This window comes from Cyanistes caeruleus, chromosome 25 (assembly GCF_971803275.1).
Source record: "Cyanistes caeruleus chromosome 25, bCyaCae1.hap1.1, whole genome shotgun sequence".
NCBI lineage: Eukaryota > Metazoa > Chordata > Aves > Passeriformes > Paridae > Cyanistes > Cyanistes caeruleus.
The window spans coordinates 3,318,781-3,335,197 of NC_141725.1; the positions used below are offsets into that span (position 1 = coordinate 3,318,781).

The 16,417-nt window shown below is 43.3% G+C and overlaps 2 protein-coding genes across 5 annotated transcripts in view; one reads left to right on the forward strand and one right to left on the reverse strand.

Moving 5' to 3' along the window:
- LOC111940348 (scaffold attachment factor B2-like) lies at positions 1–15,820 on the reverse strand. 4 transcript variants are annotated; one of them, XM_086862979.1, is made up of 21 exons: positions 15,736–15,820; positions 14,290–14,377; positions 12,824–12,888; positions 12,458–12,736; positions 11,278–11,340; positions 10,451–10,478; positions 8,999–9,500; positions 8,523–8,569; positions 7,907–8,007; positions 6,913–7,062; positions 6,714–6,814; positions 6,127–6,257; positions 5,513–5,601; positions 4,866–5,002; positions 3,993–4,286; positions 3,407–3,544; positions 2,644–2,683; positions 1,798–1,910; positions 959–1,071; positions 652–718; positions 1–442 (listed from the first exon to the last, which is right to left on the reverse strand). In XM_086862979.1, exons 1-21 carry the CDS (start codon positions 15,736–15,738, stop codon positions 316–318), a joined length of 2,676 nt encoding a protein of 891 aa, XP_086719105.1. In that variant the 5' UTR covers positions 15,739–15,820; the 3' UTR covers positions 1–315. The 4 variants fall into 4 exon arrangements, 3 of the variants coding, with proteins under 3 accessions (XP_086719105.1, XP_086719104.1, XP_086719106.1); XM_086862978.1 differs by lacking the exon at positions 15,736–15,820 and adding an exon at positions 15,142–15,445; XR_015279229.1 differs by lacking the exons at positions 959–1,071; positions 15,736–15,820 and adding an exon at positions 15,142–15,445.
- The window catches only part of LOC111940330 (scaffold attachment factor B1-like), an 18,792-nt gene continuing 17,959 nt past the window's right edge, over positions 15,585–16,417 (forward strand). Inside the window, exon 1 of the mRNA XM_086862981.1 lies at positions 15,585–16,015. Coding sequence (XP_086719107.1) covers positions 15,827–16,015 — 189 coding nt within the window. The 5' untranslated portion in view covers positions 15,585–15,826. The remainder of the gene's footprint in view (positions 16,016–16,417) is intronic.

A 16,417-nucleotide genomic window follows, 5' to 3' on the forward strand; every position in this document is an offset into this window, starting at 1 on the left:
AACAGTAGCCATAAACCGATTTTATTATTTTTAAAAATGGAATGTTTCACTTGCAGAAACTTAAAAGTGATGCTTGACCAACACCATGTTCATTACAAACAAACAAACAAAAAAAACCAAACCAAAACCAACAAACCCCAAACCAAGTTGACACAGTATTTGGCTACAGTGCAGCAGCAGTCTTGCTAATTTTTTTTTTTTTTTTTTTTAAGAATCACAAACTCAAGGTGACCCTGGTTAATAAAACTCACGACCACTGTCACGTGGCAATTAAAAAAAAACAAAACAAAATACATCAATGTACAGCGAGCGCCGTCAGTAGCGGCGGCTGAAGCGGGGCTCACTCAGTCTGGTTGTCCTCTCTGGGCCTGCAAACACACCTGGGATCCCACTGCCCTGCAGCACCTGGCCCTGGCTCCCGGCTGCAGTGAAGCCTCCACGCCTGCAAACAACGCCACACACGTTGGCCCAGGCAAGTTCACACCCTGAAAAATGCTTCTTTAATTTTTGGTGGGTTTTTTTCCACCCCCCCCTCCCATTCCAATCCAGGGTTAAAGTAGAAGTTGAAGGTATGTTTTGGATTTTTTTTTCCTTTATACGGATCAAACTATCAGATAAAAATATTACAAGTATTCTGGCAGAGCTTCTTACCCTGACGTTCCTCCTCGAGTCATCCCATGGCCTGGTCCTGATTGACCAGGCATGCTTCTATCACCACCTAATTCAAAAAGAGAAAAAAAGAGAAAAAAGACAAAAAAAAGAAAAAAAAGACAAAAAAATAAAAGAAAAAAAAAAGAAAAAAAAAGAAAAATACAGGCTTTTGTGTTTCCTTAATAAAAATGTCACCTTGTTCCCAGAATTTCATTTGCTTTCTCAGTAATTTAACTACCACTAGAAGGTTCAGCAGCAGTAATTCACAGAAAAAAACCACGATCACACTGGTAAGCAGCAAGTGTACCTTGCCATCTCTCATGATCCCGTCCCATCACTCCTCCATCCACATTTCCCTGCCATGTACGATCTTGATGCCCCTCTAACTTTCGACCATGATCTCCCCAGTCACGTCCATCTCTTAAAAAAATAAAAGAACATCTTCTAGGTATGTCCCCTACCCACTGAGCAGCACAGGGTAAAGCCAAACACCATACCCCATGCCAAAGTGTGTTAAATGGTTAATCAAGCTGTAGCTGTAGCCACCCAATCACTGCAATCAGAACTGGTCAAAGAGAAACAATGAGAGACACTTGCTGAACAGCATCCTTCACACAACAAATCTTGTCTTTTTTGATCCAGAGACATCAAGGATATTGAAATACTTGGGCATGGATCAATTCATTGGCTGCCACTCCTCTGTCTGAAAATTATGCAGCTGGAATATGCCCAGCTTGATTAACTGGTTTAAAGGGAAACCACGATTCCAGGTGAGTCCAAGTTCTCTATCCCCTCCACTGCAGACACTTCTCACTCAATTTCCTTTAAAACCTGACCACTGGCCATGAATGAGACCTGCATAGGCCTTACTGGGGCATCTCTAAATCTCATCTGTAGAAATGAAAGTTATTTACAGGAGAACCACAGTCAAGAGCTGAGCTAACTGAGCAGCTCCTTCCTCACTACAGAGCTTCACTCTCCCGAGGCATGTGGGAGCTACACGTGGCAATTCCTGCTCCTCCAGACGCTCAAAGATCTGGAGAGAGGATTCACACTTGTCAAGCTGCTTCTGCTATCACCCTTCAAAGGTTCACTGAGGAAATGTTAAGAGCCCCCAATCACTTCCCTGATTTGCCAGGCACTAACCGGGTTTGTGGGGGGATCCCTCTTCCCTCACTCATCCGTCTGTCAGAGCTGTAGCCACCCCAGGAGTCCCGGGAGTGACGGTCAGGCCCCCCGTGCCGCTCATCTGGGTAGTGCTGAAAGGCAAACAGGACACAGTTATGCTAAAAACCAACACAAGTTTTCTTCTGAGATTGCAAAAAAATTGTGGTTTTGGATGTTGTCTTTCTATGAGCTGCCAGAAAAAAAAAATGTAGCTGTCTCATTTTTTACAGGTTCCGTTGTTGGGCATGGTTGACTCCAGGCATTTATTTTGTTTATTGACATTGATTCCATGCTGTTCTCTGGTGGGAGACATCTTTTTTGTTTGGTAAGGTTTTTTAAGGTTTTTAATTTTTACACAGAACATCTGCCTACTTTCTACCTCTCTGCAGAAATGAAAGGTTTTGAATCCTGTTGTGGCATTGATTTTCACACCTGTCCTTCTACAGTCTTGCTTCATTATGGCACCAGTTGTTTTATTTAGATGTGACAAAAGACATCCTTTGCCAGCTGAGTAAGTACAGCAGCTCCCTCCTAACACCAAAGATGGTCAAGCAAAAGCTTCTACTGCCACATACCAGCCTAAAAAGATCCTCCCAGAGGTTCAGAGGTAAACTCAGAGGTTTCCCCTTGCCTGTATCTGAGGCTACCAGCCCAGCAAGCAGGTAACCTAATAATTCATTCTATGCTCATTAGCACACAAAATTAGCTCTGCTTAAACATCTCAGCTGAAATGATTGTGTTTGTGCTGTGTGCACAGTGTCCTTTCTGCTTTAGGGTCAGCTTGTTCTGGTTTCTAACTAAAGCAGTAATTTGGTTGTAACGCACCTGCCCATCTCGATCTGGAATTCCCCTTGTACAGTCTCTCCTGGAACAAAAAAGGAAAGTTTCAGTTGAATCAACACAGTAATGATAATTCCAGTGTCTGCATGAAGTAACACATGAAAAGTTAATCTTTGTTAGGCTGTAAATCTGGGTGCTAATGTTCAGTGGCAAATTAACTCAAAAGAGTTCTTGTTTCATAGCATAAAAAGAGATCAGAGTAACAGTATGGGTAAAAAAGGCACCACTGAGGATGGCCAGGTACTCAGTGATACCAAGGGAGAATACTGGGTGAACCTACCACTGTCAGAAATCAGTTACAAGCAAAAACAAAGAGCCCAGTTTTCACCAGAGATCCTTTGAGAGCAAATGGAAGTCTCAACGGAACCATGCAGAAAATATTTTTCGATTCTGTGGCACTAAAAACCTGCCATTAGCCAGGCTGCAAAGATGAAAATAGGGAAAGTTTTAAAGCAAAAAGAAATGGCTAAATCTTGGGGAGGTCATAAAGCAGAGAGAAACTTGAGAGAAGTTGTCCTATCTCCATCAGCATCACGGCAGACTACATTAGGACTTTCCTTATAATCTTTATGCAGCCTCTTTCTGGTATCTCCCTAACCCACAGAAACAAAGGATCGCAAGCACGTGCGAAATTAGATATGAGAAATGCAGCAGAGTGATTTCTTTTACTCTGCTGACACCATTCAAGCCACAAAAAACAACCAAATTTCCTTGAAGGCATAGGAAGACGAGCCAGTGCCTTGCCAACCTGTCCAAGCAGTGATCCTGGTAGCGGCCGCGGTCCCTGTGGTCGAAGTCGTGGAAGCGATCCTGCCGCCCAAAGTCCGAGTGGTAGCGATCCTCCAGCGCCAGCCGCTTCGCCTCGGGCCAGTACGGGTCATCTCGCCTGCACACGGGGGCACGTCAGCAGCAATCCCAGAATCATCTCCCCTTTCCTGCTCTCTCAAACCTCATTCAACCCAGTCATTAAAAATCTACGTGTGTTAAGCAGGAGCTGTGTTTTAGTTTCAGAGAAAATTTTGTTTACCAAAACCAGCTTAATTTCAGCACGTGCTGACATGAAAAGAGAATGAATATCTTTCCCATTAGCCCTTAAGAGTTGATACACTGAGTTTCTACTCTTGGACATCCCTCTTTGGGAGGTAAGAGTAGAGCAGAACAGTGCAAGTGTACAAGCATGGCATTCATTTGCTCCTCTTCAAATTGCTATTAGTGTTAAAAGCAGCACGTAAAGAGTCTTCCAGCTGTGAGCTCCCACAAGTGCCTTATCCAGGGTGCTCCCCGTTTCCACAGGCTCCCAGAGGAGTTTGGAGCTCCACTGCCCTGCTCCTCACCTGCTGTCAGGATCATAAGGTCTCCTCATGGCAGATCTCCGCTCCTGCTCGTAGCGCAGCTGCTCCTGCTGGCGTCGCAGCTCTTCCCTCTCCCTCTGGATTCGCTCCTGTTCCCGTCTCCTTTCCTGCTCTATGTGCATCCTTTCCCTCTCCAACCTCTCCCTCTCCAAGCGTTCTCTGTCCAGGCGCTGCCTTTGGAATTCCAGCCGTTCCCGCTCCCTCTGGAGCCTCTGTCTCTCATCCCGCTCGTGAATGGCTGCAAGGCGCTGCTCCCGGTCTCTTCTCTCTCTCTCTCTAATTTAAGAGAGATACTTGGTTTTTAATTGAGAATCTTCAGCCCAAGCTTTACTGCTTCTTTGTTTTGGGTAGGGTTTCTTGTTTGGTTTTACCTTTTTTTTTTAAAAAAAATAAAAGTTTCTATGTTCTCCCCCTTCTTCCCAATTAAGCTTAGGGGAAAATAAAAAACTCCATACAAATGACAGAAGCAAAGGTGAGAATTCTGCATAAGTAACACAATATCTACTCTTAAGTCTGAAAAAGCTTTCAGGGAGCACAGCATGTCCTAAGACAGAAATCTGACATACAAAAAGTATTTACAAGCTTCTGGGAAAAAAAATGAAGGAAATTCAAATGCGGTCAAGCGGAACACAAAGCCTGAAAGCACCTACAAAAGTCTCATGAGAACACTGATTTCAGCAGTAAAAGCCTCCATCACTTGGCATTATGTCTGTTCTAGCAGTAATTATTATGAAATCAATCTGAGATATCACTGTTGGAGGGTCAGCACAGCACTGCTTTGCAGCCTGCTCAAAACACAAAGCAGGTAAGGGAGTAAAAAATGCCATTTAAAATTTAGAGGAACTGGGAACTCACCGGCGCCTCTCTGTTTCCCTGATTTCTCTCTCCCTCTGCCTCTGCCGTTCCCGTTCCCGCTGCTCCTTGATTTTATCAAATGATAAAATATCCTGCTTTTCTTTGCTCTCCGACTTGCGGTCCTGGCTTTTTGTGCTCTGAGATGAATCAGAACAATGCATGAGCTGAACACGGTGCATTTCCAGCTAAAAGTCCTAGGCAAATACCTCCACTATGTCAACCTGAACAAAACAGGCTACTAGACCTTCCCCAGAGGAAAACAGCAGTGGAATTCCAGGGAAAAGTACCCCAAATTTGATTAGAACTTCTAAATATTACAAGTAAATACTAAGAGAACACAACCTGATTTGCACTGATTTCAAACAACACACACCAGTAACATTCCAAGCTCAGTGAAACACATCATCCTAACACCATTTTCATATTGCAACTCGACTTCTTCCACTAGGTCAGCAGTGAAAAAGTATAAAAAAGGTGAAACAGAAGCATTTTCCATCTGCCACATCATTAAGACCCTGATGCTTTCCAGAAAGTGATAAAAGGATTAATTGTACCAATATGCAAGGCTAAAAACCCTTCATCCCTGAGCACATAAATCTATTTGACACCTAGTTTTACACAAAAGCTTCTCTGGATGTTGGCCTTACCCTCTCTTTTGATGCAGAGGTTTTCACACTAATAACTGGCTCTCCTTTAGATTTATCCATTACCACTGTCCTTTCGGTTCCTCGACTTGCTGGAAAACAAAATAGAGCAAAAATAAATGGTACAAAAGACATTCAACAATTCTTGCAAGATTCAAACTTGTGAAGAAACTAAATTGTAAAAAGTTTTTTAATAAGATATGGAACTTATTTATGATTTAAGTGTCTTGACAAGAATTTGCCAACTTAAGGATGTGGGCAGTAAATTTATCACAAAATTACAGCAGTATTTTCTGGCAGGGATGACAGCTAAAAGAACACAAATTTAATTTAATTCTCCTGTCCACAAAATATATCCTTAGCCATAGTTTTTTGTTTTTTTTTAAAAAAAACAAAAGGACACAGAACCACAGTGTCAGGTCTAAACCCAGTGACAGTTTCATAAAAATTATGTAAACTCTGTTATAAATTACTAGAAAATACATTCAAAATTTTCAAGGTGTTTTCTGAGGTTTGTGTCAGTTTTACTAAGAAAGCTTCTTTTTACTGAATTATCAATCACATCTAATAATATACAAGTATCCTTGAAAACATTTCTGAAAGACAGCCAGCATCACCTGATTTGCTTGCCCTGGATCTATCAGAAGTCTTTTGTTCATCCTTTTCTTTTCCTTCTTTATCATCTTTTTCTGATTTCTTAGCATCATCTTTTTTGTCGATCTTCTCCTCCTTCTTAATACCAACAGACCTACAAAGAGCAGGAAAGCAAAATGCCTCTTTCAAAAGCAACAAAGCACTTGAAAAACCAATGTTGGAAGTATCACTCACTAACCACAGTCAGCCTACCAGAAAAACAGACTAAATCCTAGAAATATTTATCAGTTAAAAGTGCAAGACAGAGTAAGATCAGATGACAAATAACTGGTAAAAATAATGGTTTATCTAAAAATAATTTGATTCCGTATCTCCTGATATGGCTAACAAGATTTTATGCTAACACTGAAGAGGCTTTGTATTTCTGAACAGAGGACCATTTAAGATGCTCTTACTACTGGAAAACAACAACTTTCCAAGCATTATTACTATTTCAAATGCAGAATGAAACATTAAATCAATTTATTACAGTTACCGTTCAACTTGGTCACCTGGCTGTAATTGAAGTGAGAGGTTTTTAAATATCAAAAAATACAAAACAACACTTTACTTCTCAGATTTGGACTCTGCAGAATGGTGCCTGTCTTTTTCCTTCCTTGTTTCACCTTCCTTTTTGTCCGAAGGCTTTTTTCCTGCTGGTTCATTTTTTGCCTAGAAATTCAGCCAAAAATAATTACACAGTCAGAGACAGAGATTAAAATTGCATCCTTTTATTTTCATTACACTGCCACAAAATAGTTACTCCTTACCTTTTCCACAGAAATCATTTTACCATGCAGCTCTGTTCTGTGGAGGTGATTAATACACTTGGTGGCCTCCTCAGATGTTGACATTGTCACAAAGCCATAGCAGCGAGCGCCAGGACTGCGAGCATTTGTCACCACTTTTGCACCAACCACCTTGGGGAAAAAACCGAATATTCTGTGTTTGCAGGTCTGTCACTAAATAGATTCTAACTTAATCACCCTTTCTTAGAACTGTTCAGATGGGAAAGGACTTTTAAAAAGCCATTTAGTTCAATCAATCCCCTGTCACAGGGACATCTTCAATAATGCAGCTCAGAAAATTCATCTTCAAGTTGCTGAGCAGGTCGGGAGCTTAAGGCAGATATATACAGAGAAGGGAGAGTGGGATTGTAAAAACCAAAATAAAATGGAATCACCAAAACTACTACCACTTTCTCTTTCCTTACAGGACACATCTGTACCCACAGATGACAATCTCTGACAGGCAGTGGCACTTAAGTGACATAAACATTTAATATTACATTCAGGAAAGTATTTGGCAGAAGGGCAGATGATCCCACAGAGAGTTCCCTTCCACAACTTCTACTCCTGTATCTTAGCAGGCACTGTAAAATGAGTGGAAGCCTGTCCTCAAAGACTGGATTTCTCCAGAGGATGCCCTTTGAAATTGAATAGTTTAAAAAAGAATTAACTATTACTGGATACTCAAGACATATCTAGGCTACTACATGATGATCTACCGGTCTCTCCTGTCAAGAATTGCCTCATTCTCACAGGTATCTGCACAGATATTCTCTGCACACTCCACCTCCACTCCCACCCCTCCATTTAAATCTTCTTTATTGAACTGTGCTCCTTTCAGATACAGAGTTTCCAAAGAACACAAAGTTAAGAACTCAGCCTGCCCAGTTATTCATTAGGGAAAATAAGAGCTAAATTTACAGTCAGCCTTTTAAACTGACAGGATGGTTTGTTAATTTACATATCCACCACGTACCTTTCCATACTTGCTGAAAAGATTCTTCAAGTCTGTAGCCCTAGTAGAGGAGGAAAGGCCACTAACCCACAAATTTCTGCCAGAACCACTCCCCACACGGCCTGGGGTACAAAAGAGCCAAACATAAAAGACCATGTAAAACACAAATGCAGCAATGCAAAATTAAACACTCTTAAAACCTCCCCCATTCTTCCTTCATAAAACTCTTCCACAGCAATTTTAATTCTACCTCTTCCATTCATTCTTAAAAACAATTTGCAGGATACACACTGCAAATGCCCACACTGCAAAAATGAACATCTGAAATCCATCGTTCATGTGTAGTTGAACAGCCTAAATGTGTTTGTAGCCAGATTTTCTTCCTGTACTTCAGTCAGTTTTAGGAGGATTACAAAGTATCAAATGTTAAATCACAAAAAGACTTCTTATTTAAAACAAACCCCAACTTTGTTTGTTAACAATGTTCCAGAAGTTACAAGGAAATGATATTTTAAAGTTTTATTTTGAAGGGAGGTGCTACAACTGCATTGAGGGTTCTCTGAATTAACAGTCCTCTGTTTTACTCCAGGTCTTCGGTACATACAAAAAACCCAAAAAACTCCAAACATACACTTACCTTTCTCATCTTTTGCAATTGCCTTTGCATCTTTGTCTTCAACAGCGCTAAAGATAAAACACCACATTACTCAAGAGATCATATGCAAAAAAACCCCATTAATTCTACACAGCACAACTAAAATTGGATACCTACCAGTAAATTAGTTCCAAAATAAACACTATTATTGGCAAATTTCTAGAAGAGTGACAGGAAATAGGGATTTGTACCCCTAAACGGACAATTCTCTTTTGCAGATGACAGAAATAAGAGTAATTTGGGGAAAACAACCTTTGAAGGTTGAGGAAGGAAAGAAATCAAACCCACTGCGTTTAAAAAAATAAAAATATCTGCACATGGAGAAATAAAAGAGACCTTTAGGAATAGGCTACAATTTCATCAGTCTCGGAGGCCAATTGAAGGAAACAGCTTATGCGCATCACTTAAGGACCAACGATAAAAGATAGCATCTGGTCTAGAACGGAGAAAAAACAAACCTCTTTTTCTGATCACCGCCCTCACTGGCTGAGGACTCTTTAGTGGCAGGGGAAGATTCCTCTGAATTAGCTTTGTCTTCTGCTCTCTTGCCATCTTCTTTGCTATCTCTGGCTTCGGCACCTGCGCCTTTCTCCGCTGTCTCCCCACTAGAGGCTTCCAGGCCTTGGGAGCGTTTGCTACTCTGATCGCTTAGGGTCTCTACCACTACACCTTCAGAGTCCGGGGCCTCTTCCTCGGGGCTCTGTTCACTTGTCTCCCCTTTTGCTACCACTAAACGCTTTGCTTCCTTCCTTGCCAAAGCTTGGGCCGATTTGCTGTCCAAAGCTAAAGCATCTTCCTCCAGCTGAGCGGCAGCGAGAGCGTCCTCTTCCTCAGCCAGCCTCTTGCCTGGCCCCGCGTTACTGGCTTCCTGCGCACGCGGCCGCTCCGCTTCGGGAGGTTCTTCGTTAAGTAGCTCAGATTTACAAGTTTCCCCCAAAATGTCGAGTATTTTCTCATTTTCTACGGATTTAACAGGAATAGAATGGCACAAGATTTAATCACCAGGGAAATACAGCAATCACAAATGTGGAACTGGCATGGCTGCCACACTAACACCAAGAGAACTGCTAAGCTACACAGAGATTGGAAAACCCTAGTGTACACAGTGTTACACCTACCACGCTAACTGCTCTCTCACACCCTGCCAAATCAGCCCTAGCACCTCAACAGGCAAGAAAAATGCCCCCACAGATTTAACAAAAAACTTCGGGCTCAGCCTTCATATTCTTCAGCAAATCGTTCAGCTCTGTTTCTTCTCTAGTTAGCTTCCAGAGTCCGAGATGCTTAACTGAATGTATCAAGGCACTGAGAGTTCAATTTTCCGAATTTCTGTGAAGTTCTTTTAGCAGAGACAGTCCAACATGAGAACTGGGCATCTTCTGATGGTTCTGAGTGTGTTTGCAGTCCAGAAAGCGAGTGGGATCTGTAGCAAATTCCTGTGACGGCAGCATGTTCCTTCTTCCGACGTCCAGTCACTCTTTAATTTCTGTTCTGCACCAGAGCTTTGCACTGCCTACACTCCTGTATTTATATTTATTCACAGAACCACTGTACAGTGTGATATCACAAGATCTGTTTTCAGAACCTTTATATCTTTAAGGCTCGTTCCTTAACTTTGCTCTGCAGTAACAGTTCTAGGGAACCATTTCATGGCATTAAACACGTTTTCCAAGGGTGATTATTCACAGATCTGGTGATATGACTGGGTTTCCAATCTCTATGACCCTGCATGACCTGGATTTTTCACCATAATAACGTACACTACAGTAATGCATTAAAAAAAAGAACCAAAGAAACCAAACAGGGACGCAAAAAGCCTAAATGAAGAATGAAAGTCTTAAAATGCCCAGGATTTTTTTTCATTTAAAAAAAAAAAAAATTGAAGTAAACCAAACAAAAACAAACAGTACCTGGCTCCAAAGGTAACTCTTCAAGTTCCTGTAGTGAAAAAGATTTTAAAAATGAGAAATATCACTATTTCATAAGGAAGATGCTATTCTGAATGACATCTCTTAACCACCCATTACAGGAGAGTATTTAGTGAGAGCATTACAATAATTTAGCCTATTTCAGCTTTGAGAACACTGAACTTTAAATAAATATCTCAGAAGAAGGTTTAAGATGAGTTTTTAACATCCTCAAGGTTTCATGAAGTCTGTGAAAACTTTAACACCTCTGAAATACAGCCACCTGTTGAACACATGGTACACATTCACATGGGTAAATAAATCAGTACATGTAAGCAGCATAGAGGAAAGTTTATCTTCATGTTATCTGTTATCCTTCTCTACCCTGTGTTTTTTGAAGTCACTTTTCTGAAAACAAGATCAACAGAAACACCAGCTTCACCTGGAAATGGGGCTCTTAACCTACCAGGAGTGCTCTGGAAACAAGGCCAGCATTTCAGGAATAGACAGTTCCAGCTTTCTTCTCACCGTGGGATATGTACATTTTTAATGGAAGTTAATGCAAGGCACTGAGCTGGTATTTCCATCAGATAAAAGGGATCCAATCTACCACCAAACTCAGTATCACACATGACATAATTATATATATTATATATATGACCTGATAAAGAAATATGTCTTTGTCTTTATGAGTAAATTAAAAAGCAGTAATTCCTATTCTTTGCAAAGTAAGAATGCACCCACTGTACACATACTGTTTTAACATACAGTATTATATAGTGTATTTTATGCTTTTTTTTGTTTGTAAAGAAAAACTGGCTACCATTTACCTTTATTACAGTTAAATCTGATGAAGAAGCATCTAAACTGTTCCCAACATCTTCAAACTCTACCTTTAAAAAATAAATGGGAGACATCTTGTTATCTACAAAGGAATATTGTGAGTGAAACCTGAATGAGAAACTGAAGATTTCCACTGACAGCTGTTATCCAGCAAACACATCCAGTACCTAAAGCAACCAATAATGGTAAAAACTGAGTGATAACTCCCAAGCCTCTTCCTTATCCCCACTGCCTGAATAAGCTCTCTCATTATCTCTTACCTATGATGGTCAGCTCACAAAAATCTTTTAAGTATGGGGATTCCAACAGCAAAATTTCTCTGATTTGTATCCCTGTCATTCACAGCAATGATACAGACCCAAAAAACCTACAGGACTTGATAATCATTTCCTTCACTGATAGAACAGATCATGGGAGCTGACCTGGCCTCAAGACATTTACTCACTCAAAAAAACCCCCTTTTTTCTGAGTATTTCCATTTGATTTAAGACAGGGATATGCCTGGGGATAAACTTATTTCTGCAACTTTAGAAAAGAACCACACAACTTTAGAAGCTCATATGAACACATAACAAAGAGCAATATTCCCCCATTAGATGGAGCAGAAATAACTTTTTTCAAATGTTTTCTTGCATATTTCAGGAGATAAAACACTTGGTTTTGGGGGAAGGGATTGTCCTCTAGCCAGTGTCACCAGCCAGATGAACACAGAAAGCCAACACAAAAATACTTTCAGCAAATGAATAACTGCAAGACCCAATCTTAGCAGAAAAATAACCTTGAAATTGATTCCCTGAAGGGTGCTGTTCAGTTGAGAAGTAAGCTATACTATTTGTATGCCTCACATGTTCTTTACAATAAAGATGTGAAAATAGGAATAATACATATATGTTATACTTAATAAAATTAAGCAGAATTCAAAGCATGATTACAAATGCTCTGCAAACTGCTATTAATACAATCACATATGCACAAACAACATTTAAGTGTTTTTAAAATTAAGACTCATATTTCCACAAATATGTAAAAAGAAAATCAACAACCATAAGAACCAGTACAGTCCCAAATTTCCCAAGTACTCTTTAGCCACCATTTTGCTATATAATTTAGAAATAAATAAAACTTAGAAAAGAAAACCCTGATTCCACACACATTAGAGATGCATACCATCACTATTGGTATTTCTCTTGATTCTTCTTTAATTTCTGAAAATTGTGGGGATGCCTCCAAGTTACCTACAGCATACTCTGTAGGCTGATCTGGAAGTTCTTTCACTTCTGCATCAGCATTTTCTCTACTATCAGACAGCGAGTCAAGAATATTATGGGCACTGTAATCATCTCCACAATCTACTGCATTGCCATTATCTATTTCAGCTTCATCTAACACACTAATATCCATCATGTCAATATCCTGCAAGTTATCCAAACTTGCTTCAATATCGTCCTGTGAAAAGAAAAAAAGCACATGTCACAGCCAGGGTGACTTGAGAGCCATCTGCCATCAGTGCCCTCCAAACCCAGCCCCCTGTACCTGTCCATCTCCAGAATCCTCCTCCAGGCCATTATCTTCCACTCCCTCTTCGTCTGGTCTACGTCCTAACAATATTATCATCATTAGAATGAAAGCAGGAATTACACTTGTACCTTTCAAGCTTTACTTTTTCACCAGAGTTGGTATTCTCTATGGTTTCTCCCATTTCCCACGACTGTTTGTTACCACCCCAGTAAGTGACAAACACTCCAGAGTCCAACACCTGGCAGGAGCTCAAGCTCTGTGACCTCCCCAGAACATTTGGCTCAGCTCAGATTGCAGCAATTTATTACTTCAACCTTTCATTTCTTTACAGACATTTACTAGAAGAGAAAAAAACCCCAACCAAACAAAACACAGCACAAAATAATGAAAAAACCCCACTCTACCTGTGAGTTTTACTACAGTGTTCTGTCCACCAGCTGGACGTGAATTATCCCAACTGGCATTACTGAAAACACTACACCAGCTTCAGCACCAAAGAGCAACTTCTCAAACTCAGAGCTAAGCAGCTGTTTTATCTTTTATGAACTTTATTTTCCACAAAAACTACAAGCACATTACAACTGGAAAGTGAGAGGGGTTTTAGAGCCAAGAGGAACGTTTCATCCATGTCCATCCCAACACTAAAAGTGCTGTAACGGACATCAGGTTTTTTTCTGACACTTTAAAAATAATATGATTAAAAAGATCTCTTTCACCCAGAGTTGTGACATTTGCCCTCTATCTGGTCAAGATTTCACATTTTAGCCTGCAAGCAATTGCACTGTCACTCCAAATCAGATGTAATGACAAAAATCAAACAAATTAGCTGGCAAAATAGTCATGTTTCATGACACATATTTACATTTAGTGTAAACCAGATCTAGTAATGAAAATACTCTATCTAAACTAGTTATTTTTCTCAGCACCAATGCAAAATTTTAAACACTATTTGCTTACAAAATAAGATCAAATTGTGCTAATAAGGATGAAAATAAGGATTATGTAAGACTGTCTCACCACTACAAAAACCAAGGCTTTGAAAACATATCTAACTGCAGAAACTGATTAAAAACTTGTCTTCTGGGAAGAAAATCACGACTGCTATGAGCTGTGAAGCATAACATTCCAGAATTTCCAGGCTAGAAACTCTGCATTTCTACACAAAAAAAAAGTATTAAAAACACTGACACTGTTTCAATGTTACATGGTAATTCTTAATACCAATTTCAGGGAACTCTGAGACCAAACCAAGAGATCCTTCAACATTTCCTGCCCTATTAAATCACATGAAATTCTCTGAATAAATAACTACTAAGTTTAATATTATATCAACAGGGGATATATGTTCAGAGAACCCTGAACACAAATGCGGGGAAGAGTACCAGTAACACAAAAAAGATAACAAAGGTTGAATTTCATGAGTACACTTGCTTGAACACTCAAGGATGATAAGGTGGAAAATCTCTCTAACTGCCCAGTACCTTTGCTGCTTCTTTTGGGAGTTTTCTTCATGATATTTTCTGAAACCACTGGAATTTCATCAGGATTCCCTCCTTCCTCCTCAATAGCCTAGTAGGGGCAAAAGAGGAGGACAGATGTAAAAACAGATGAAAAAAAATTTCATTTGTACACTTTCATTGAGTTTAAGAGCTGAACACCAGAGGCTGAAAAATGCCAAACCATGAATCAGCAACTTGGATACACAAACGAAAAACCACCAGACCAAAGCAAGAAGCAGGCAGAAGGCAGTAACATGTTGGTGTAAGTTTTCAGGAAAGCAGTCAGCAAAAAAAAGCTAATCCTACAGTATTTGTGACTTGTGCACAGACACACGGGTTGTTGTGACAGAGAAAAACCTCGGCTCTGGGACACAGCAAGCAGCAGCTCAGAGAAGGAGTTGTGCATGCTATTAACACACGAGACGTTGCGATGAGGATACAGCGAACGGGCTACCAGCTAGATCGCCAGAAAAACATCAGCACGCAGCAAAAAGCCTGACAGACAGCGCACAGAACTGTAAACCCAGGAACTCAGGGAACAGAGGAAGACTGCGGTGCACGAAGCTAGAAACACCCGGGCCGAGCACCACGGCAGACTCCGAGCGCTGCAATCGGAGCGGGCCCCGGTGACACTTCGTGACAGCGGCGCGAGCCCGGGACGGCCCGGTGCAGGCCCGGCCTCGCCGGGCACCGAACGCTCGCACCGATCCCGGCGGGCCCCGGCGCAGCCCCGGCGCTCTTTAGCGCCATTTTCCTCAGCGGTGCCCGCCGGGCCGGGATCGCAGCCGCTAAACCCACCCCTGAGGCAGCCCCAGCGCGCCCGCCCGCCCTCACCTTCCTCAGCCGCTCCATGAGGACGCTCTTGTTCCCGCCGCTGTCCAAATTGCGGTGCCTGAGCTCGGCCCGCAGGTCTATCACGCGCAGCTCGCTCAGCGGCCGCCGCCGGCTTTCAGACTCTGAACCGGGGGCGCCAGGCCCGGCCAGGGACGCAGACTCCCCCAGCCCGGCCGGTGAGTGGCTCTCAGCCATGGGCCGTGGTTTCGATTCGAGCACGCAGGGCAAGGCGGGATGAAAACAACGCGGGAGCGCCGCAGCCGCAGCACAAAATGGAGGCGCCCCGAGGCGCAGGCGAGAGCGAGGGGGCGGGAAAGGGAGGGATGCACAGCGCGCATGCGCGCCGGGGCCCGGCCAGGCTGCGCGCGCCGCGGCGCCGCCAACTCCGGAGCGGCGACGGCGTCACGCGGCTCGCGGTCCCCGGGCTCCCCCCGCGCATGCGCGACAGCGCGCGAGCCGTCCTTGGACGCGGGCGACGGCGCTCGCGCCTGCGTGGGGCCATTCTCCCGCCAGGCCCCCCCATAGCTCCGTCCTGCCCGCGCCTGCGCACAGCGCGCTTTGTTCCCCCTCCCCTCGGCGCGTCTCGCTCCCCACCATTTTGTGCCGTGATCGCCAGGTTCGCTGCTGGGTTGTGCCGTGTTCTCCTGCGCGTTCGGGCTCGAGGCGAAATATTGAAAGGGCCTTGATGGCGGAGAGTCAATCAGCGGCCGGACTGGGGGATTTCACATCCCTTAGCGGGGCCGCGGCTTTTGGTTCGGAACCTGAAACCCGGCGGCTGAGCGAGCTGCGAGTCATCGACCTGCGGGCTGAGCTCAAGCGGCGTAACCTGGACAGCGGCGGCAACAAGAGCGTCCTCATGGAGCGGCTGAGGAAGGTGAGGCGAAGCGCGGCGGGGGAGGCAGGGGGAGCGGCGTGGGCCCATCCGGGTCCTTTGTCTGTGGCGCTCTCGGCGCGTGCGCGCTCGGGCCGGGCCCGGCACCGGGAGCGGGGCAGCCCTGAGGGCAGCGGGGCCGCGCTGCTGCCGCCGGGCACCCATGGGCTGCTATTGGGCACCGGCGTGTCCCCTTTGCTCCCACCGCTGCAGAGCCGTTGTTTCACGACACCGCTCTGTGGCGTGGGCGCCTATTCCGCCGCCCGTGCTCCATCGCTGCTCTGGAGCGCGGCTCAGGTTGCGCTGGATGGAATCTGAGATGGCCCCGACCTTTCCCTCGTTGCCTGACCCCGACGTCCTTCCCCGATTTACTCTCCCGTTCCCCCGGCATACACATACGTGCCC

Excerpts from the sequence above, each read along its gene's own strand:
- LOC111940348 (XM_086862978.1), bottom strand. The coding sequence starts at position 15,336 with ATGGCTGAGAGCCACTCACCGGCCGGGCTGGGGGAGTCTGCGTCCCTG. Across the intron at positions 14,378-15,141 it reads TCATGGAGCGGCTGAGGAAG|GCTATTGAGGAGGAAGGAGG; the intron begins GTGAGGGCGGGC and ends TGCCCCTACTAG. Across the intron at positions 2,684-3,406 it reads CAGGATCACTGCTTGGACAG|GAGAGACTGTACAAGGGGAA; the intron begins GTTGGCAAGGCA and ends TTTTTGTTCCAG.